Genomic DNA, 23,519 nt, shown 5'->3' on the forward strand with positions numbered 1-23,519 from the left:
TAATATATTGCTCAATATAAACACGATTTTAAAGGGTGAAGACGTTGAAGAACTACGAGAGGTTCTGGCACATCATTGGAGTTTTAAATATGCCCCTATAACATCATGTAATGTAGAACGCTCTTTTTCGGCGTATAAATTAATTTTAACAGATAAGAGGCATCAATTTGCAATCGATAATATTGGAAAAACTATTGTTGTATATTGTAATTTAAATTATAATAAATAAAACAATAAAAAATTGTTATTAAATAATTATGTAGTAGTAATTAGAATTTAGTTATTATATAATTATTTTAAAGATCCATACATACATTCCTTATACTTATATTTACCATATACCTTGCATACATCTTGTATATATTTTGCATATATTTTGCATATTTCGACATATTATAAATGCATAAAGATCCGCAGACTAATTATGTATGGATGATATAGATAAATACTATATATAAATGTATATGTATGTTAATTAAAGCTAAAGTTTTTATTAGAAAATTCTGTATACGACTCATCGATGACGAGAATAGAAGAATCATTATTAAGAAGAAATATAATACATTTCGCGTTTTTTTTTTTTTGGAGAAAACAAATTGACACCTCTTCTGCCAAATGCTCTGTTTAAAAATTGGATATTTTTTGTAACTTTTGAGGGCTTCAACGTCTAAAAATTCAACGGATGATTTGACGTTAACGTTAATAGGGTGTATACGTCGTAACCAACGTAATGCCTGAACTAGTCTGTCTACGTGTTCAGCGTAAGGTGGTTCGCATGGTCCATTTGCGCGATAACCCAGATTCGAAAACAAAACCCTTTTGTTTGGCTGTTGAATATTGCGATGATACGCTCTGATGATCAGAAAGACTTTCAAGAACCTGCGATATGATAAGGCGCGAGAAAAGGAAACTGGCGCGACGAATAAAATGGTAGTACCCTCGTTGTAACGATTTCTACATAGACTGTATGTATTGGTAGTACCTCATTAGAAACGATTGTTTCGAACCAACACTGCGATACCGTAGCCGTTTCTCTCGAATTCAGCGAAATGTAGAAGAAGGAAATAAGAAAGCGTGAAAAACTAATAACGTAAAACATCAAAAAAAGCATCATGAAAAATTGAATTGGATTGGCGCGTACCGAGTGTCGTTTATATAAATAAAACTTTAATCGTTGTTCGTATTTTTAAAGCATCGTATATTTAATCAAAATAATTGTAAGATTTTAAACGATTCAGGATAAGTTTTCATTAGAGAAATTAACCGTGAGAAATTTTTCTATATTTCGATATCTACTAATTAGAACAGTTTAAAATTAATATTTCTGACATAATTAAACACTTATAATGTATACAGTAACATTCAATCTTTGATTAAATATTAATAACAATCACGGTTTAAAGTAAGTATTCATCGAAGACCAACTAAATAATTTTTCACCTATATAACTAACACTTTATTCAATAAATTGCTGCATAATAACAAGAACATGCTCGAGTTTCATGACGCCATCTAGTAAATATGATCCTCATATTTTGTCCAATGTGTATCAACTACATGTTTGATACATATGAACATTTATATAATATGTGCAGTATATTTGCTATGTATTATATATACGCTTAACACCGTTATTATTGCATTTACGAAAAAATGCCAAAGGAGAAAGATAATTGATTCGACGAGCACAACATCTATTTCTTCAAATAGAAATGCATATTTTTTTTACACAGATCGGTTTTTCTGTTCATTCATACTATACTATTATACTTAACTATTACACTATAAATTATATATAAACAATATATAAAATATGTATATACCAGTATAAAATGGTAATATATATGGTAATATTATGGTATATATATCATATGTATCAAACATGTAGTTGATACATATTGGACAAAATATGGGGATCATATTTACTAGATGGCGTCATGAAACTCGAGCATGTTCTTGTTATTATGCAGCAATTTATTGAATAAAGTGTTAGTTATATAGGTGAAAAATTATTTAGTTGGTCTTCGATGAATACTTACTTTAAACCGTGATTGTTGTTAATATTTAATCGAAGATGGTATATATATGGAATATATATATGTATATATATATACATATATTATATATATATTATATATATACATATATTATATATATATTATATATATATTATATATATAATGGAATATATATATAATATATGTATATATTTAATAACACATTATTATTACATAGTTTGTGGTATACGAAAGTCAAGATGTTACTCAGTCTTCGTACTTCTTTCCACAGCCTTATGTCGTCTTACACATTAATTGTGTTTTATGACTAATTTATACTTATTTCCTGCAACCTTTGCCACGAGTCCATTAACGACGATCGAAAGGCGTTACTACTCGTTTGCCAATTTCATCGTTAAATATGCTCACGCGAAATTATGATATACATTTTCCAATGTCGAGAGTTTCCCGTGGGAAACAGTAGTTTAATTCGTGTCCCGTGATCGTGCACGATCACACAATCTTCCCCTTTAAAGGCTGCATAGGGGAAACTCCATGAATTCTAAATCACTCGCGGAACGTTTCCTCGAATTCCGTGGCACGGTTAACGATGATGACTTTATAATCGTTGCGAAAACACAAAGCGTACGTTGTCCTCTTGGTGAGCGCATACAGCATCGCAACGGACCATTTTCCACGAACGAAATGCTATTCGTCGAGAATTGAAGAGCAATCCAGAAGTCAAGAGACAACGATTTCCTGTCCTTTATAAATATTTAGCGACACTCGTTGATTTCGTTTTAATTTGAAACGTTTCGCGAAGCGCTCTCGGTCGCGCTCGCGAGGAATGCAACCGCCGCGATGAAAATTTATTCAACGTTCTTCGCATTCGAAATTATTATTTCCCGCGACATTGTAACGCGCTCGCGTTCTAAGGTCTACAAAAGACCTCATGCGAAACAGGAAAATAATTCAATTCTTAATTAGTGACCCTATTGTCCGCGTTAAAAAACAATGTCACGAGGAATTGCATTTGCGATTTAGGTCGTACGAAACACGTCGTTGGCGCTTTTGGCCTCCGCCTTTTCCTGGTTAAATAATACGAAACTATACGCTACTGTCCAGGTGTGGAGGATAACTAAACAAAGAAACAATGGACGGCCCATTCAGACTTATCTCTATTATATTCCATTTCGATCGTAGCTGAGTATTTACACAATATAGCAAAGGGGAGATTTGTTTCTTGTGACTAAAAATCCTTGAGACTTCGTGGCATTGATGTTGAATGTTAAAATATTATTTATTTATTTCTTGACTCAGATGATCACGGCAGGTGTGGATTGAAGTGATATATCTTTAGCTGTGAACACGTTGCAACGTTCGTACGCGACGGATCGTGTGATGTTACGAACTTTTATAAATGAGTCGTTTAATGCACAAATCGATTAACTCTATAAAACAAAAAGTTGAAACAATGTACATTGTTTTTTAAAATTCCCTTTATAATATAAATTCAAATAAATATTGTAGAATGCATAAATACAGATGTGGCTTTCAACTAACGGTATACCAAATTATTAAGAAAGAATAGCCAAAAATTAATCGTCAGTAATGTTACAATTTTTATGTGGCTGGTGGAATTAATTGATTTGTGCAGTGAACGGTTCATATTATAAATAATTATTCAGAAATTATGTTCATTTAACGAATTTCATGAGAAACACTTCGTGTAACCGTTGTTAACCATAGATGGTAATTAACTCTTTTAAATGAGCCATATGTGTATACAAGGTGTTCAAAAAAAAGCATTATATATATATATATATATATGTATATGGTGTATAGGGCACACTGTACTAAGTAAAAAAGCTTTAGTAAACATAGGTCCAAAGATCAACCATTTCTGGGATATAAACATTTTTGTTTGCTAGTATTATGATTGACTTACCATGTTCTCATTCAAGTGCCAACAATTTCGCCAATTTCATTTTTTCAATTTCATGTGCAGAAATGAACGGTGGACACGTGGAAAATCTTCTATAAATATCGAAGACCCAATAGTAAGTTAATCACGATACTAGCAAACAAAAATGTTTATATCTCAGAAACGGTTGACCTTTGGACCTATGTTTACTAAAGCTTTTTTACTCAGTACAGTGTGCCCTATACACCATATAAATATTGAATGCTTTTTTTTGAACAACCTGTATACCAAATCTACGTTAATATTGTATTTACACGGTAATTGTAGATTCCATTTACAATAATAAAATTAATTTATTACTATAAAAGTAGTTGATTATTAACCCTTCAACCACGGGACGAATTTTGCCGGAACTTCTACGGACCATACTACTGCCAGGGTCGCGCTCGTAGTTTAAGCGCCCTGCCCAAGGAGATGAAACTTTTAAATTCGTCAAATTAATTTTTAAAAAATGTCTCCTTATAGAGTATGGCAAGACGAAACTTTTTTATATTTACAGTTTATTCATCCGACGTTTAGTTTAAAAAATAAAAATTAAAAACTTAAAAGTCCTCTTTTCCGAAATTCAATTTGATTTTAAAACATAAATCGCTGTAACTTGGCCGAGTATCATTAAAAATCTTTCAAATTTTGTTCAGATACGTAGTATGATCCAGCGATACCTACCAATCCATCAAAAAGCCGTAAATCCAATACTGTTTATAAATATTCGATTGCAAATGAGTAACTGCTAGCTAACGATGCTTTTCATTTTCACCGTTAAAAAGTATCGAGGAAAGTTTCCAATCGAAACAACTTTCAGTGAGACAATTGTTCCTTAATGTTTGAAGAAGTTTTTCAGAACTTTGCAAATCGATTCGTACGCAATTGACTGAAGTAGAGTGTTAGTTATAAAATCGCGCTGCCTCGTCAACGACCATACCTCGAGCCGCAAGGTGCTATTAAGTTTTCAATTTTCATTCTTTAAATTAACGTCGGATGAATAAACTGTAGATATAAAAAAATTCGTCTTGTCATTCTCTATAAGAAGATATTTTTTTTTAATTCTGACCACTTGCTGGGGGCTCCGGGCCTCCTTTCATTACTGGATTCCGATATATGTGTATGAGCCGTTCATTACATAAATCGATTAACTCCATAAAACAAAAAGTTGAGAAATGCAATGAAATGGCCACTGAAGTAAATTATTTATTCTTCAATAGCCAAACAGACTTTGTCGTTTAATGGTGTTAATCTATATTATTCAAGAAAGTTATTATAAATATACAAATTTATGACTATACCAAGTGCTTTGACATTTAAATTTAAGATTTTTCAAAAAGTGAAGTTAATCGATTTAAGCTGTGAACGGCTCATATTACAATATGTTGACTTTCTATGGTCTGTCAAGCTGTCTGAGCCTACTACTCGAAAGTTTATGTATGTATACGCTCTTCGCGGTCAAAAGATTAATTTTATCGTTTACACATATTTTTAACCGACTTCAAAAAGGAGGAGGTTACTCAATTCGACATGTATATTTCTTTTCTTTTTTTAATACGTATAAAAAATCATTCTTGAATCTATTTACGTAACTATCTTAGGTACTATCTCGAACACATACTTATCCTTATTTAAAAAAGAAACAATATTTTACAACTTCTCGTTCTTCGATACACTGATCGATGCAATGACAACCGTTTTCCATCGATTAATGTCATCTTCTAAAAAAGTTGGTCTCAAATGGGATAGAAATGTAATTTCGAAATATCGATAAGAGCGAAAAATCGAATCGTCTAGTCGAGGTAAAAAAATATGATTACTAGTTGTTCGGGCCTTGATCCTGACACTATCTCGATTAAGATTCAATCGGAGGGTGGTGCAGAGTAATCAACGAACTCCATTCCACCCCTACCTGCCAATAGAGCCGAAGCGAACGATTTGCAAGTTGAACACGATTTAACTTTCAAATTGTACCCGTGAGATCGGTACCGTTTCCTCTTTGCCTCTTTTTCCCGAGCTTCGGGGAAACTAATCATTTCTCCGTCCTGCAAGTACGCAAATATAGATGTCACATTCATCATTATTCAGAGGACTTTTCCAAATTAATCACTCCGGGATGCAAATGCAAGAATTTTTCAAAAGTGGCTTTAGAATTTTATTTTTTAAGAAGATTCAAATCACTTGGAATATATACGATTATTTTTTAGAAAGGAATTGCAGAGGATGAAGCTTAGGACGTTGACAAGAAAGAAGGCTTGGGAATTTGAGAAAGAAGTTGGGAAGTGGAGGGAGAAGCGAGGAACTGTTTGGAGATGATAAGAAGAAGAGAGGGCAGATGGAGGTGGTATCAGAGTGAGAGAATGGTAGGAAAGAATTTGTAGAAATGAGGGAACTGAGTATAAAGGAGGTGGTTAGAAGGAGCGAGAGGGGGAGGATAAAATATGAGGAAATAGAAAAGATAGAGATAGCCAAAAGATAAAAAGGTGGGACAAATGTTTGGAATTCTAAATTCAGTAAATCGTTTAAGAAGGTAAAGAAAGAAGGGGTGGAAGGGAGAGGATAGAATATGAGAAAATAGAAAAGATAGAGATAGCCAAAGGATAGAAAGTTGGGAAAAAATGTTGAATTCTAAGTTCAGTACATTGTTCAAGAAGGTAAAGAAAGAAGCGATACCAGTATATTTACGGAAGTGCTGGAGGAGAGTACTTAGATGGAGGAGGGTGGCAAGGTTCAGAATCAGGAATGAGGTGAGAGAGGCGAGGTATTGAGAGGAAAAGGAGAAACGGTGATGTGGGGTGGAGGAAAAGACGTGGTGGCATCTTTGGAGGCAGGGGGGATAGTATAGGAATAGATCAAGAAGGAGGGTAACAGGAAAACGTTGGAAAGATTCTAGGGGATGAAGGAAAGGAGGAGGGATGGATGATGAGCATGGAAAGGTTAAGCAGAAGGGAGGAAGAGGAGAGAGGATGAGGGAAGCAAAGAGGGTGAATTATGAGTAAATGTGGAGGTATTTAGAAGGAAGGAGGAGAAAATCGAGAGTTGTGTGGTGTGGAGGCTGCGAGAGGAGTGTATGGATGTAGAATAAAGAAGGTTGGAGTGCTGAAAAGAAGGCGAGGTAGAATTAAGGTAGAGTAAGGAGGGTGTAAAATTCAAGCCCAAGGGAAGCAATAAAGAATATTCTTTTGTTTTATTTTAAACGAAAGATCCATAATTACAATTAGACGTGAAGACGATGAAAAAGTAGGTAAATGTCGTCGAGTTTCTTGGGATTCACAGTTTAATTTAAAACGAAAAATCTATAATTACAATTACACGTGAATTACGATGAAGAAGTAGATAAATGTCGTCGGGCCTTTTGGGATTCACAATGTAAGAGAATCAATACAGTTTATTAAGGAATCTGTAACTAAAGAATTAATAATTAACAAGTCGCCATACTACTCGATAACCGGCTCGAAAAGTAACATTACTAGTAACTTACTATTCTCTTAGGTTGGTGCATATGAAATATCGTTTTTCCAGTGTTTCAATCACCTAGTCAATAACATCCATTTTAGTTTGCTCTGTCATCAATTGATTGTAATCATTAGACTGCGGATCTTTATGCATTTATTGGAAATTTGAATGTGCAAGAACCAGAAAATGCAATCAATATACAAGAATATAAAAAAGATTGAAAGTAAAGTTCATGTTATAATATTTGCAGAATAAAATAAATTTCTATTTAGATCCAGTTTGCGTAGGTTCTTTTGCAAAGATTTTATTTGGCATAAAGATCTGCAGTCTAGTAATCATTTAAATGAGGAAGAAATATACTGTAAGGCACACACATTAAACTACTAAAGATGTTTAGAATAAAAACATTAAAACTTTATCATCGACAATTATGGACACTAGAAACATTCTTGTAATTTTTTTATATGACAATACATTTGTGAAGATGATGATGGAAATTGCTAAAAACAAAAAGTTAACTATTGAATAAGGTTGTGTGAATGTTACAATAATCTAACTCTGATTCGAACAATTCGAAGCTGGTGAGTTTTTATTGAAAAATTAACTTATTCATCATTATTTTCTATTGTCTGATTGTATAATTAATGCAGAATCTTATTGCAATGAATTAGAAGAAATGCACTCATAATTAATAAAGATACAGAATTATGTGAATACTGTTAAGAAATATATCGACAGCGGCTTGGATCGTGGCAGCGACATCTGCTGATGTGCTTTTATTGTTTTTTAATGTGTTCCATGCGTACGATCGCGGCAATAGTCGAGGTTCATTAATATGTATTAAATATCTTTACTTGAATAAATATTTACTTTACATAGTGGAAAACGCGCGTGAACAGTTCTTTTATACCTTAACCCCATAACCAAACTGACAAATACAAAAGCAGTTAGTAGTTAGAGTTTCATTTATATATAGACGACATTTCATGTGCACCAACCTAATACCATTAGCGTATCGTATCAGATATAAATTAGAAGCACATCGGCAGCAGAAGTAACGATCGGTTACATTTTGCCAATCAAAAAATATAAAAGTCAGCTGTCGGTGTAAAAAAGCGAAGAAAGAATAATGAGAAAGAAGTTATGGCAGCGAATCGTGGAGAGCAAAGACTGAATAGGAAAAGGAAAAACCGGATAGAAAGTTTTCGTGCAATTGATAAGACCGCATCCGAACTTTAAACAAGTTTGAAAGTTGGACGGTACCGCGACACTCCGTTCAGGCGTCCATCGTTGTATTAAATGGCAGGGCGAAGGTGTTACAAAGTTTTACAATTTTTTTGTTACGAGCTCAACGGCTCGATTGGGTATCCCTTTTTGCTCTTTCTTAACGTTCCCCTTCTTTTTCTCGATAAAACCATTCGCATGAGATCGAACCGTGCACTTTTCTCTTACTTTGTTCTTTTGACATGATCGAACATCCGTTGGAATAGCCATGGTAACGGGCTACGATCGATCAATGGGAATAAAAGTTTCATATCAAGGTATCATGATTTCAAAAGAAGGGAATTCTTACATGAGAATTTGAACGCGTATAGAGTGTATCGTTACATGTAGGGTATGCTCGAATAGTGGATCAAGAACGAGAATCGATGAAAAGGATTTATAAATTGCGACACACATTTATACGTATATAAGTGGTCATAAGTAGACTGCGGGTGTTAATGCATTTATAGGAAATTTGAATGTGCAAGAACCCACAAAATGCAAACCATTTGCAAAAATATAAAAAAGAGTGAAAGTAAGGTTCATGTTATAATATTTTCAGAATAAAATAAATTCCTATTTAGGTTCAATTTTCGTAAAATTCGTAATTTGCAAAATCGTTTGCAATTTTTAATGATATTACTTTATACTAGCACACTGCCATCCACCAAGTTTCGAAAGAATGAGTTTTGCAGGACTTATAAATGTTTTTCGAAAATGTAGAGTTGCACATAATTTTAAAGTCGGTTACGAGTCAGGGCGATAGCGACGCGCGTGTGAGCCCTGCGAGTGGGTTGAATTCAAGAATCGAAAAAGATACGATTAGTCCTGTTTATTTCAATGGATCCAAAGATTGAGGGTGGAGTAGAAATCGCAGACGACTCTGACGCGAAGTCAGATAGCTGCTGGGAATTGGTATCTCCCGGTAAAGGGTAACCGTAGAGTCGGTATCTCCAGGTAAAGGGTAACCGTTGGGAAGATTAGGTAAAAAATAAGAAAGGAAAGATTCGTATCTCCCAATCAAGGGTAACCGTAGGATCGGTATCTCCCGGTAAAGGGTAACCATTGGGAAGGTTAGGTAAGGATTGAATCGTATCGTTGGAATATAATACGCGTCGTGGATAAAGCCTCGCAACTATTAATTCTAAACAAATAATAACTCGAGCGGTAAAGTTATTATGTTGTGGGGTCGTTACACTGGTTAGATCACATATTAGAGTGATTCTTAGAAAAGTGGTTCTTTAAATTTTAATACTGGTGTAGTCTTAAATATTTCTAAATGACTAAAAATGAATTTTCTACAAGTTTCAGCTCTCTATTTCAATTCTTAGATCGAATTCTCCCACTTAAAATATATGGAAAAGAAAACTTTTTGCATTCCGATGTTTATATTCTAAAAATTAAATAACTGAAATAATATGAACTGGTATATTTTTACAGGAAATCGAATGCTCTCCAAAAAAAGATTCTTGTAAAAATCTCGTATAATAAATTTTTGTAAAACCAAAAAACTCTACTTCGAAAAGAAACATCTACGAACATTTGTGGCTCAATGAATTATTATTACAATTTATAATTAGCTGTATTCTGATATAAGTAAAATTAAAATTGCATGTTCAAAAAGTCACTTTTAAATTACATATGTCGCCCTAGAGGCGCCACTCGAGCGCAAAGGGTTAATTAAATCATACAATACTTTGTATCAAAGATCGGCTTTATTGCGATGAAACAAAGTGTCTAGAATTGCAACTTTTTCGAATGGTAGATATCTCACAGATTTTTCAGTTGGGACTTGGTGCGATTGCTCAGTCAGCAGCATAAGTTTACTTTTCGGTTACTCCTCGGAATACGCCTCGGAAACGTGAGCTGGTTTTTCGAACGCGATTAGCATTCATGTGGCTGCAACTGTGTGCCAGTGTGAAAAATGAACGGTCTTTGAATCCAAGTGCCGAATGGCTTTCGGCGAGGGATGCGAGATAAAGCGACGCAAAAAGTATAACGTATAGGCAGAGATTAAATTGACGAACGGAAACAGTAGCAGTAGAATATTAACCACTAGTCCAAACTAAAAGTATTTTAATTTTTTGTTGAAACATTAAACGTAAAAGCGAAACCTTAAATTAAATGCTTCTAAATCAGTGTTTCTCTTTTCGATCAAAATACCCACTTTGTGAAATCAGTTTTTAAATTCATTCTCCTTAATTTTTAAAAGCTTAAAATTGCATGGTAATCTCCAAAATAATGTAGTTTAGGTATAGATTAGTAGGTATAGGTTAAGCGTTAGTAACAGAGGTAACATAATATTTATTACTTATAATTTTAACTCAACACACAAAACAATAAGATGAAAAACAAATATTTTAATGTCTATAATTTCAACCTAAAATACAAATAATAAGGTACATGAAATTTTAAGTTCCTGAAGTTTACGTGAAAAATAAAACTCAAGCTGCACGGACGAACAGTGTCGACAACTTGCTAACGCTTTTTGACTTGTATACATTTCTAATTCCACTTATCGTACTTTTACCGTTAATTCATAGTGTTGCCACATGAATGAAAAACTTTAAATAAAATAGTAAAACTAAGCAAAAGGTGGGATAGCTTTTAACTCAACTAACTTCAAAGAGTTAAATAGTATATTTTTGGTTCGCTCACTTAAAGCGACCATTGCTCCCCAAAATCAGAGACAGATAATCGCCCACTTCGAGATGTCAAACGATGTTCTACGTAAACTGTTCCTGGCTATTTTTACTTACACCTAGAAGCTTATAATCGCGTGACTCGCAAAAATGTTTTTTATTTACGCGATAATTCGTCGATCGACCCGATGAAACATAATCGATCCACTGCCGACTAACAATACATTTTTACAACGAAACGTACTTTGTGAAAAAGTGATCGTCAAACGATGCCTGACGAAATTGGAGCTCGGAAATACTCTCGGGCTCGCCGTTTACGATCCCTGATACTTTTTATTCTTTTTCTCTCGGGAGTAGTCTACGTCACGCTAGAGAACCGCTGTCCTACAAATTTCCAAGTCGCTTCATCATCGTTGCCCATCAGTCACGAAGAAAGAAGCGCGGGCACGGAAGAGCTTTGCAAAAAATATGAGACGAGCAACGTGAGAGGCGAGAAAGAAATGGAGCCAACCGAAGAGAAATTCGTAACGATTAACGATGGAATCAAGGATCTTACGAATACTTCGATTTTCGACCCTTTGCGATTGTTTACTTCGTCCTTTTATATTTTTCTCTGTGATGAGAGATAAAGTAATCGAGATGTATGTATAGTACATAAAAACGTTGAGTCTAATTAACACTAAACTTACCAGTCAAGGTTAGTCAAATGATCGTTTTCAGCTTTATTTCCTGTATGCAATACATGAAGTATATACAATTGTTTCGCGCATTATTTTATTCGGTTCCACGTAAAATGTTTTGACATTTAATTGAATAGTGTCTTTAAGACTAGTCATTTGTCCCATCACGATAGAAATAGTTACAAATGAACGTCGCTGGGTTTAGTGTTAACAGGCATATAAAGTTCGTGTATTTAATTCATAATGTTTCACATAAAATTAGTTTTAATCAAATGAACATCTAATTTTCATATATATTCATATACGTACATGTAATTTTGATATATTTCATATATACAGGGAGGTCCACGCAATTGTTTCAAGTCATAACTCCATTATTATTCCATTTACGAAAAAATGCCACAGGAGAAAGATAAATGATTCGAAGAGCACTACATCTGTAGGCCTTTAAATTTTGTTTAGATGCAGCAGTGCATATGCAATTAACAATTGCATCATTTCTTTAAATAGAAATTCATATTTCTTTTAACACAGATCGTTTCTTCTGTTCGTTCTACGTAAAAAATGATTAGGGTACCATGGCAAAAGAATTATTAGTTCTCGAGATATTTTCAAAAAATATCTTTACTAATTTTGATTTATTTCATATAGAGTTCGTGTACATAGATCGTGTACTTAATTCATAATGCTTCATATAAAATCAGTCTGAAACAAAACAATATCTAATTAATATATACATTCATGTATATAAATTTGATATATTTTATATACATATTTTCATATATAGTTCGTATATATAATTTAATATTATACTTTACGAGGTTTGTAATATCGACTAGTTTCGTTGCCTGGTATGTTTGTAAACACAGTCGTTAAAATATGCAAGTATGTTTGCAGCTACGTACATCGGAATTTAAGCTAACGTTACCCTTAGCTTTTGTTGTCTCTTGTAATAAGCATACATAGTGTGAGTTGTTGACGATACAACCAAGAACTAAAATCTATTTGTGGAACCATGTGAATATAATTATTGCATTTGGAATATCCAGTACTAAACATATGCGATAGATTGGATATAGGGAACAATAATTATGTTATAATAATTAATTAATTACAATTATTTGAGTTACAATCATTCCAAAATCTATCTTATTAACACTAGGTTCACGGAGTACGGTCATGTTGCACAACGTTTTATAGAAATGGTTTATATTTTTTGCCAACCACTAATAAAAGACATATAGACTTATAAAAAGACAAGTATATATTCGAAGTTTAATTTACAATCTGCTCACGTACCTGTTTACAATATTTTCAAAAGTGTTCGTATATAAAGTGTGCACTTTTATGAAAAATTCCTGCAGCAAAATTAACAAAAGATTCCCCACACTTTTTCATTTTTGTTCAAACCTCCTAATTAATTTTAATAAATTGACTTCCTTTGTTAAACCATTAAATCGATAATAAAAATCTGATAAGAAATCTCCGTAAACCTAGTGTTAAAAAAATAAATAAAATTCTCGTTGAATGGAATGGAATTCTTTTCAAACGATACACTATTGGAACTTGGTGCCCAATTATGATCGTCGACGAGGTAATCGATGATTCGTGTCTCCGTTATCCATTTGCATCCAAAAGAATGCAGCGGCGTGCTCGTGAATTTTTCAGGAATAATATGCAAATTGTAACTATTTGAAGTATGATAACCACTGCATGGTCCTCGATAGTTCCTTCCCTATTGTTGTCTCTTTTCCTCTACCGCGGCAAATTTCTATCGTTCGTAATGCCCGCTTCACCCGGTTCTTTCCCTTTCCCGTCTACATCTGCTCCCCTCTTCTAAAGCAAGGTTTTTATTAACCGAGGTCATTAACCTATCCCACCTTCTAATTATCGCCCGATTATCGACCCAATTTGTTTTCCTCCTTCTCCTACTTACCAACCCACCGTCTCCTCTCCTTTACTTCGATTATTAACCTACTGTTCCCTACGTTCAAATTACCTGCCATTGTCTATAATCCGCTTCTCGGCTATGACTTCTATACACAAATGCGGGAACCGATCTTTCCTCGTATCGATTGTACCATAAGATGTAGTACTAACAATCAGGGAGTAATTACTCATAAAATAATTGGAGCAAAGCTGTTCAGCCGCGAACGGCATTATTCGTCGCGACTGAGTAAGATGCGAATTCATCATCGTTCGCTCGATCCCCAAACATACCACAATGTTTCGAGGAGACATTACACTCCTCGTAGCTAACACGCCTATCAAACATTCAGTTTCGTCGGCCAAGGTTGCTCCATTAATCGAGCCAAAAGATACACACTTCGGTGGTCGGAATCAGTAGTCCAGAACTCCACGGCAGGCCGTGCTCACATATGTATTATATCATATACATTCAAACCTGCGTGCAATCAATATATCGATTTTTCGAAGCAGCTGATCCGTCGCTGTTTGCTGGCGACGGATTCTCGACAGCTCAAGACAGCTGAGCGGATCGAGTGGGCGATGAATTTACAGGCGACTCCAAACCGACTCGCGATCGAGGAGTGGCGCCTAGCAACGCGAAAACAGGGGCAACGATCTCTTCGCAAATTACCATATATGGCAATGGCCATATTGAAATTAAACATTAGAATCGAGCTTCTAGAAGATTCTAGAAGCTTCTATCGACAAGAGTGGGGAAATCGTTGCCCTTCGGACGAATTTCAATTCTAACGACACTTGTTTGAGATCACTCGAAGCGTTAAGACGTAAACATTATAAATCGTTCACATCCTCCATATTTTAACATTTCTTGTGAAATATTTATATCATTCTGGGTTTTTTTTTATGTCGCACGGCTTTTTCCTCATCGAGCCAATAAACATTTAACATACCGGGACTTCTCCGTGTAGGAGAGGTTTCGATAGAACAAAAGCTCTGCCTTTCAAAATATCACTATTGAAAATTTTATAAAAGGGAAGGCATTATGTACCAAATATTAATTTCACTATTGTAATAATTAATATAATTGAATCGTGACTGCGTCAATGATCTCGTCTGAAAGCAGACTGAAAGCAGGCTTTTATGTTCTTATCATTATTTTTCTTTATTGAATACCTATTTAACCTTCGTGGTATACACGATATACTTTTGCTTTTCCGTTCCATATTAGAATTGTGAACGATCGCGTCGACTATCGAACAGAAATTGTACGAAGTGTGCTTACAGCTTATTGAACGTCATGTTTGTGAACAATCTTAACCGTCGACCAAGATGAAGAGTTATTAATTAAGAATCATGGAAATTTATTGAATGTAAAATTAAATGTAATGTTGTTGAGATAAGCAATTTATATTTCGCGCTTATTATGACTCGCAAAGGATTATTGTACGTACAGTCTTCTTACTTACAGTCTGTTACTATGTAACCTGTGCTGTTGACGAAACGTGTCTGTGCTTGTCAATGTATCTTTTGCTAAATTGCAACGTGCAAATACGGTTTGAGTCGTTCCTTATCCTATTATTATTGTAGGAATTCCGGGGACTAATATCAAACCTTTTACGTTTTTACAAAACGTTCTTTATTCAACTATTCACACTCGCTTCTCCTTACATTCTAACATTCATCCTCACGTTCGCTCACGGTCTCTTGCATTCTCTGTCTCTCCCGCACTCATTCTTCCTCGCTCTGTCTCCATTCTTGCCAATCATACACTCGTTTACAAACATTCCATCTATCATGCTTCCTGATTCGCGCTCTTCAAACACACACCCATGCACACCTAATTACGCGCACCATATCTGCGGCTGGCGGGTAATTTGATCCCACATTATAACAATAAATGTAAACCGAAGATATTTCCTACATGAGTTGTCTACGTTTACCACAAAGTAAGCATCAGTAATGTCCAGAGAGACTATGAAATCGTTTCTTGCTAACAAGTTTGCGGCAGTCTTCCGATCCTCCATTTAAAAATGAACAATAGGAATATACTCGTTTAATTTTTTCAGGTTAATTATAAACCTCTTTGAGCCGTTAAGTTTAGGTGTAAGAAAATACGGAGATACAAAACTCTCCGTCGCACGAGTCGGATTCGACGACGGCGCCTTTGTTAACCCTTTGCACTCGAGGAATTTTTTTCTGGTATCTTCCAGCAATTCGAGATGTTTCTTAGCATTCTAATGCTATGAGTTCTAAGCTATCGAGATTTTAGAATAAGGTCACCTTTACTTCACCGACAATCATTTTATTAATACGCCGAGCTCCGAAGAAATTTAACCTAAAGAAACATTAGGTACTGTAGAATTCCTCCGTGAAACCTAATGGTAACTGAGAGTCGCCTCTCGAGTGCAAAGGGTTAACAAACTCCGTAAGTAGAATTGGCGAGAAATGGTCAGACATGAATGAGTTGTATCGTGCCCCAGACAATATGAACCCTTTGCACTCGAGACCTTTTATTCTGGTATCTACCAGCAACTCGAGATGTTTCTTAGCATTCTATTGCCATGAATTCTAAACTATTAGGTATTGTATATTTGCTGCGTGAAACCTAATGGTGACTGAGAGTCACCTCTTGAGTGCAAAGGGTTAATAAGGACATCAATGGCGTCTCAGAGATCACGGTTTTCCTCCTTTGTGTGAGTTTAACGGCCCCGAGCATTCAATTGAATCGAGAGATTCGCGAATTTTATTTTATAGTCTCTAACAATATCGAAGATGTACTCGATCGTTCATTACTTTCTCCCATTCCGCGATATGATGTTTTAAGTGAAATACCATAGGAACGAGTACTACTACATTAGATCTTCGAAGAACGAGGCATGAAGTATAATACATTATCTAGTAAATTGTTTGTTATGTTACGAATTCGATGTGTTAAGTAAATGAAATTTACATTTCTGTTAAACAGAATGTATGTACATCCTAACGTATTACACAACAAAAAATATATCAACTGCATTATGATCAGGTGTTTATTGCGATAATGAATAAAGTATTGTAGTGTCCTAATATTAATGCGAGTCACTGTGCTTAAACTTTAAACTCAATGGATACATTTTACTAAAGACTTATACAGGATCTTTTATAGATTTTTAGAGGATTTTATAGAGAAACTTAGTATGTGGAGATACTTTTGTCCACGTGAGCCACGAATGGAAAGCTTTTTCTTTTCCTTTTTTTTTAAATAGAGGCTGTACGTCGCATCAACTGCATGGTCATTAGCGACGAGGATATTTTATATTTTGTGAAATAGGTTGGTGTGTCTCAAATATTTGATGGTGTTTTGTACGTGATCTTGAGAAATTAGGGCCGAGTCTGGTTTTAATTGATATTTTCGTCTTTCGGCATTCGAATAGTAAGTGCTTGATTATTGTTTTGATTTTGCAGAGATCGCATTGTAGAGTGTCTGTTTTCTTTATTAAGTATTCACGTGTTATTTTAGAGTGGCCTACTCTGAGTCTAGTCATGATTACTCTTTATTTTCTGTTCAAGTTGTAAGTGGGTATTGGTTGATAAAAATCTTGTGCAATCTCGTGGATTTTGGTTCTTTGGGTGGTGGTCCATAGTTTCTTCCATTCATCTCTTGCTATTGTTTGATGTGATGTGTTTAAGATATTTTGGTACGGGATGAGTTTTTTAATTTCATTTGGTGGAATGGAAATTGCCTCCTTCGCTGAGATGTCGGGAAAGCTTCTTCTTTTCGTATCAAATACGCATTAACGGTGTATTACGTAAACAAATATTGTATTACGTAGATAAATATTGAAATGTATTGGAAACCAAAAAGTTTAAACGTCGTTTTTACGAACGTCTACTTTCAAAACGATTTACCTTATAAAAATCGATCCAAATGTTTCATAAATGCAGATGAAATATGACAAAAAATATGGTGAACCTATTGTAAATAATTCGCTTAGGTTTTATTTCGTCATGCTTGGTACGGAAGGTCATGCGTTATTGTCTTTTCAAGTAGTAAGAATTTATCAAAAACAGAATTTCGTTTCATTTTGATTTGATAGAATATCTAATTTGCAGTAATAAAACTTGCTATCTGAGTTATCTAGGTTACACGAAATTATATATTTAATTCATCTCGAATCAATTAATACGATTTCCTGCGGGCAGACAAAGGACAAACATAAAAGGAGAGGAAGAAGGCGTCGGTAGAAAGACAAGTTCCGAGCCGATAAATGGTTCCAAGTCGAGTCAAAGGAACCAGCTCCAATTTAAATCGTAGTCTGTCCCTCAGTACCAGCTGCTAAGACCAGCCATCGCAGAATAGATCTCCATTATAAATGGCCTCGTGAGATTTACATTCTGTCGTTCCACCGCAGCCACTCCCGGTTATATGTTATAGCAATTTGCCTTGGTCGTCCATGGAGATTTCCTTCCTCTTTCCGATGATTGAAAATCATAAAAACAGAAGGTCTTACGGTGTCTGTAAAGTATGAATCTTACTTTACGAGCATACCATTTTCCTAATATCACCAGAATGGTCTAATTTAATTGGGATCGTTAGTTCCAACAAATAAGCAGGATGTGACTGATTGTTAGTAGTTAGTTTAGTTAACGAAATAAAACCACTTTTTATGTTCGATCTTTATGGGATAAAGTACAATCAAATGTACTTTGAGCAAACATAGAAAATAATATAAGTAAGCATAAATATAAAATAAACTTCAGCTGTCCATGCTTTATATATATAAAATATTTTTTAAATAAATATAATTTCTAAATATAAAATAGTTCTTGGTATTCCTTAAAATAATTGTCCTTTTGTATATACAGGGTGGGGCATTTTAAACAGGTCACCTAAATAACTATATATATATATATATATAGAGAGAGAGAGAGAGAGAGAGAGAGAGAGAGAGGTATATATATAAATGCATTAGATCAAACTTACTTGGTATCGGTGGGCTCATAATCTGGTATTATCAATTTTTCTGTAGGTGGAGATATATATATATATCTACCTACAGAAAAATTGATATATATATGTATATATATCTCCACCTACAGAAAAATATCAATTCATATATATTATCAATTTTATCCACCTCCAAGTTTGATCTAATGCATTTTTTCCTATCTTCAAAAACAAGCGAGTTATTTAGGTGACCTGTTTAAAATTCCTCACCCTCTATATATAAAAGGACGATTAATTTAAGGAATACCAAGAACTATTTTATATTTAAAAATTATATTTATTTAAAAAATATTTTGTATATATAAAGTATGGACGCCTAAAGAATATTTTATATTTATGCTTACTTATATTATTTTATGTGTTATGTGCTGCATTTGATTGTACATTTGAAGTACATTTGATTGTACTTTATTCTATAAAGATCAAATATAAAAATTGGTTTTATATATATATGTATGTAATATTCTTCGAGTAAGCATATTTCGTAAATATAAAATATCTCTTAGAATAATGAAACATTTAATGGTGGATTCAATTGTTTTTCACATCTATTTGTTGTATCTTAATTTTAGAAATAGGCTACAGCTATATGCGTATAGCTATAGCTTATTTCCGTTTCAAAAAATAAACAATGCATGGAACAATGTATTTGTTACTGGGTGCTTGCATTTCTCTAATTAGAACGCCCGAAACGAAACAAGGGTAATGAAACGAATAACAATTACCCCGGATATGATGAACATATTTCGAATTTAGATTGCAAATACAATGTACGATGCCCGAAATTTTATTCTCCGTATGCGAAATTAAATAACGATTTATTAAATTTCAAGAATCGTACTAAACCAGTTTTAATTTCGTTGTATGTTACAGTATATGCGTAACCGTGGTTGTCCTGAACGTCCACTTCCGGTCACCGCAAACACACAAAATGGCTCCTTGGGTAAAAAGAGTTTTTATCCACATTCTTCCTCGCTTGCTGGTCATGCGAAGGCCTCAATATAAATTTGATACGAATAGGTAAGAATGTCACGATTTCTTAGAAATATTGCGTAAAGTAGCACACATCTGAAAATGTTATAATAAAATGTTGAAAATGTCCTTTGCGCGTATAGAAAACAATATACTTGTACTATTTAAATAACGGTTATAACGTTAAGTGACTACCTGAAGTAATCACTTAACCCTTTGCACTTGGAATTCTCTGATTTCAGTACACTTTTGTCGAGCCTCATTCGACATAGGATCGCAAAGGGTTAATCAATAGTTGTAAATAATATCCGAGTCTTTCAATGATATCGTACACCGTATACATTTGCTCTTATTCATAGATATACTTCTAGCAGAGTGTTAATGAGAACTGTCAGGGGAAAAGAGAAGGCTTGCTATTATCCCTATCGTTCATCCACTCAAGAGGACAGCGAAGAGCATCTAACACCTAAGCGATTTCATAGTCGTGTTCCTTCGAAAGAAGACCTCTCACCTTCCAGGTATCGACGATTAACTATAAACTTCGGAAATTTTACGAAATTTGCATTACAAATTTGCATGTATACCACCGTTACGTTAGTAAACGTGCATACAGGTTAAATTCGAATCATAGAGGATGAAGTATATTATTAAAATTTAGGGTGGAAGAAATAGGGAAAGATTAGAGGCCTAGCGAATTAGCGATTCTAATAACGTAAATTAATTTGGCAAGCAGTTCGGAATAGATTCCCAATTTAAAGGCAAATGACAAGGCAGAACTGTAAAGTAATACTAATAATATTAAAGACCACGGTCTCTAGTTAATACAAAATATAAGAGCTATACCGAATATAAATTTACATAAGTTAATGAAAATTAGATTTTTGAAGTCAGCGTATTTTATTATGATCTAAACATCGCTATAATACAATTTAAAACCCGTAGCAAAAGTATGAAACTGGGAATAAATTATTTTGCGATACTAGAATCGTAAACAAAAATTAATAAGTTTGTCTGCTGATATAAAACGAATGTAAAAAACAAAAACTGTTTTATTTAGTATAAATGTTGGACCAACAAATGAATTTTCTATTATCAAACAAATGGTCGCATTCATTGCATACATAAGTTAATAACAATCAGATTTTTAAAGTCAGCGTGTTTTATTATGATCTAAACATCGCTATAATACAAATTAAAATCCATATCAAAAGTATAAAACTGGGAATAAATTATTTTGCCGTAATAGAATCGTAAAAAAAGACTAATAAATTCGAATGCTGATATATTAAGCGAATGTAAAAACTATGTTTCATTCGGTAGAAACGCTAGACTAATAAATGAATTTTCTATCGTCAAACAAATGGGCAAATTCATCGTAAACGAGGTTTGATTTCGTTATGCATAAATATATGCATATAAAATATAATGATAAATTCGATCAACTCGTACGTTTCGTTGCTAACGAAATTTTATTAAACACAATATTTTAGTGAAATGAGATTTCCTACCACGAGATAACGAAACATGTATTATAATTTCTGGTTTCGCTGAGGCATCGAATATCATACAGTAAGGGAACTTTTTACCTAGAATTGGAATGTTTTGTTCCCAATTCAGCCTAACGGATGGTGCAAGATTCGGTGGGAGTTGTTTAATTCACGGACCAACGTTACCGCCGCTTCCTCTTCAATCCGAGTGCGATAATCTCTCCGTTTCCGGGGAAGCAGGTATCGAAGAAGTGAAAAGTCCAGTTCTACGAAGTCCTCCACCATTTTCGCATTCGCGTTGCCCTCCTGAAATTCACAAATCTTGCATTTGTGTGCGTTTCATCGCGGAACACACCAAAATGCTCGAGGATTCGACCAAGGTAATCTTTTTAGTATCTTTAAGAATAAAGGAGAATTGAAATAATAAGCCTTCGTCGCATTATAAGTTTCAATTGTTTTTTCGCGGGACACGTCTATAATTATTAGTGTCTACAGTTATTATCATTCAAAAATACTGTGACTTTATCGCTTATTATTAGTTTCTAAACTCTCGAAAATCGTTTCTTCGTCGGTATGAGTGCATACATATTTTGCAAGTTTTTTGGGTTCTGAACATTCGGCTGAGAACATCTTATCGGTATAAAACAAATCTTAAAAGGGTAATTTAATAGTAATAGTAATAATAGTATTTAAATTATTTATCGATTATGTTCTGAATTCGAGTTATGTTTCTTTAAATATAAAATTTATCTAAAAAGTTGAGAAATGTTGGTTTTGCGAATAATATAAAGATATTCCAAATATTAGGTGTAGAAATTAATTCTCTACTTTCATATTTAATTATTTGTAACTCTAGTACAAACAGAAATATTTGTCCACCACTTTGTTACATTAATGTACCAACTGTCATGAAAAAAAACACAGGTTGCAGCGTCGTTTGGTTTTACAACTATATTATACTGCTCTCTCGTATAACTGAAGAAAGGTCGTAAGTGCTATAATTTTTCTTTTTAAATAAATGGTAAGGTTATTATAGAAAGGCATAGAATTAATTCCTACATATAATATATTATGTAGAACGCATATAAGAAATCCCAAGGAGATGAAATTTTTGTGATACGAACATTAATATGAAAGGTCTATAAATGTACTTCTGTAAACGTAATTCGATCATCTTTAGCAGGATGTAGTTAATTAAGATCACACCTCAAGTGTGCCAATTAAAAATTAATATTCCCATTTCAATCTTAAAATTAACGTTAGAGTTCCTGCATTCTGTATTTAGCAATCTGACATTAATAATTTGTGAAAAGCTGAAAGACATACTTATATAAACGTAATTCAACAATTCTTACCTAGAAGTAATGAATCAATATCACACCTTAAGTCTTCGAGTTGCAAATCAATATTCCAATTTCAATCTTAAAATTAACGTTAGAGTTCCTGCATTCTGTATTTAGCAATCTGACGTTAATAATTTGTGAAAAGGTGAAAGAGGACTGGAAGTACGTGGCGATGGTCCTAGACAGACTGTTCCTTTGGATTTTCACTTTGGCGGTCCTGGTTGGCACGGCTGGAATTATCTTACAAGCACCGACCCTCTACGATGACCGGGTTCCGATTGATAAAAAATTCAGCGATTTTGCAACCACAACGGTAGTAAACTGCCCGCCGCAATAGTCTATGCCTGAGCTCTGTACCGTAGATAAAGACTAAGGACCAACGCCCGGAAGTAACTTGGTACCAACCCGGAATCCCATTCTAGTCTCAGGAACTTCCAACTTCCATCAACGTTCGGTAACGAAATTACGGTAAAAGGGCTCCATTTTCTAAAACGATTGTAAAGTATACGACGTACACCGTGCTTCGTGCTTCGGAAGAAAAAAAAATAGAGGAGAGAAACGAACGAAGAAGATCCAAGGAAATACAAATTATAAAAACTACTACTTCGGTTTCAAGTTTCAAGTTTACGAGAAAATGTGAAATGTTTTGTTCCTGAAACGCAATTGAAATGATAACGAGTAAGCTGACTCGGGCCAGGGGTGAGATTTCTCCGAACGAGAAACGTTCGAAACATGTCGGTAATCTTATAACTTTGGGTCCATCCAAGGAGATAGAAATTATAAAAACTATTATTTCG

At 34.1% G+C, this 23,519-nt stretch overlaps 1 protein-coding gene across 5 annotated transcripts in view; it reads left to right on the plus strand.

Annotated features, from left to right (window-relative positions):
* Positions 1 to 23,253, plus strand: part of LOC128891076 (acetylcholine receptor subunit alpha-like) — a 271,049-nt gene extending 247,796 nt beyond the window's left edge. For all 5 annotated transcript variants that reach the window (XM_054150303.1, XM_054150644.1, XM_054150382.1 and 2 more), the window contains exons 9-12: positions 19,794 to 19,940; positions 20,252 to 20,410; positions 21,510 to 21,759; positions 22,868 to 23,253. In XM_054150303.1, coding sequence (XP_054006278.1) covers positions 19,794 to 19,940; positions 20,252 to 20,410; positions 21,510 to 21,759; positions 22,868 to 23,059 — 748 coding nt within the window. In that variant the 3' untranslated portion in view covers positions 23,060 to 23,253. The remainder of the gene's footprint in view (positions 1 to 19,793; positions 19,941 to 20,251; positions 20,411 to 21,509; positions 21,760 to 22,867) is intronic.
* The last annotated feature ends 266 nt before the right edge of the window (positions 23,254 to 23,519 follow it).

This window comes from Hylaeus anthracinus, unplaced genomic scaffold (genome assembly GCF_026225885.1).
Source record: "Hylaeus anthracinus isolate JK02 unplaced genomic scaffold, UHH_iyHylAnth1.0_haploid 0, whole genome shotgun sequence".
NCBI lineage: Eukaryota > Metazoa > Arthropoda > Insecta > Hymenoptera > Colletidae > Hylaeus > Hylaeus anthracinus.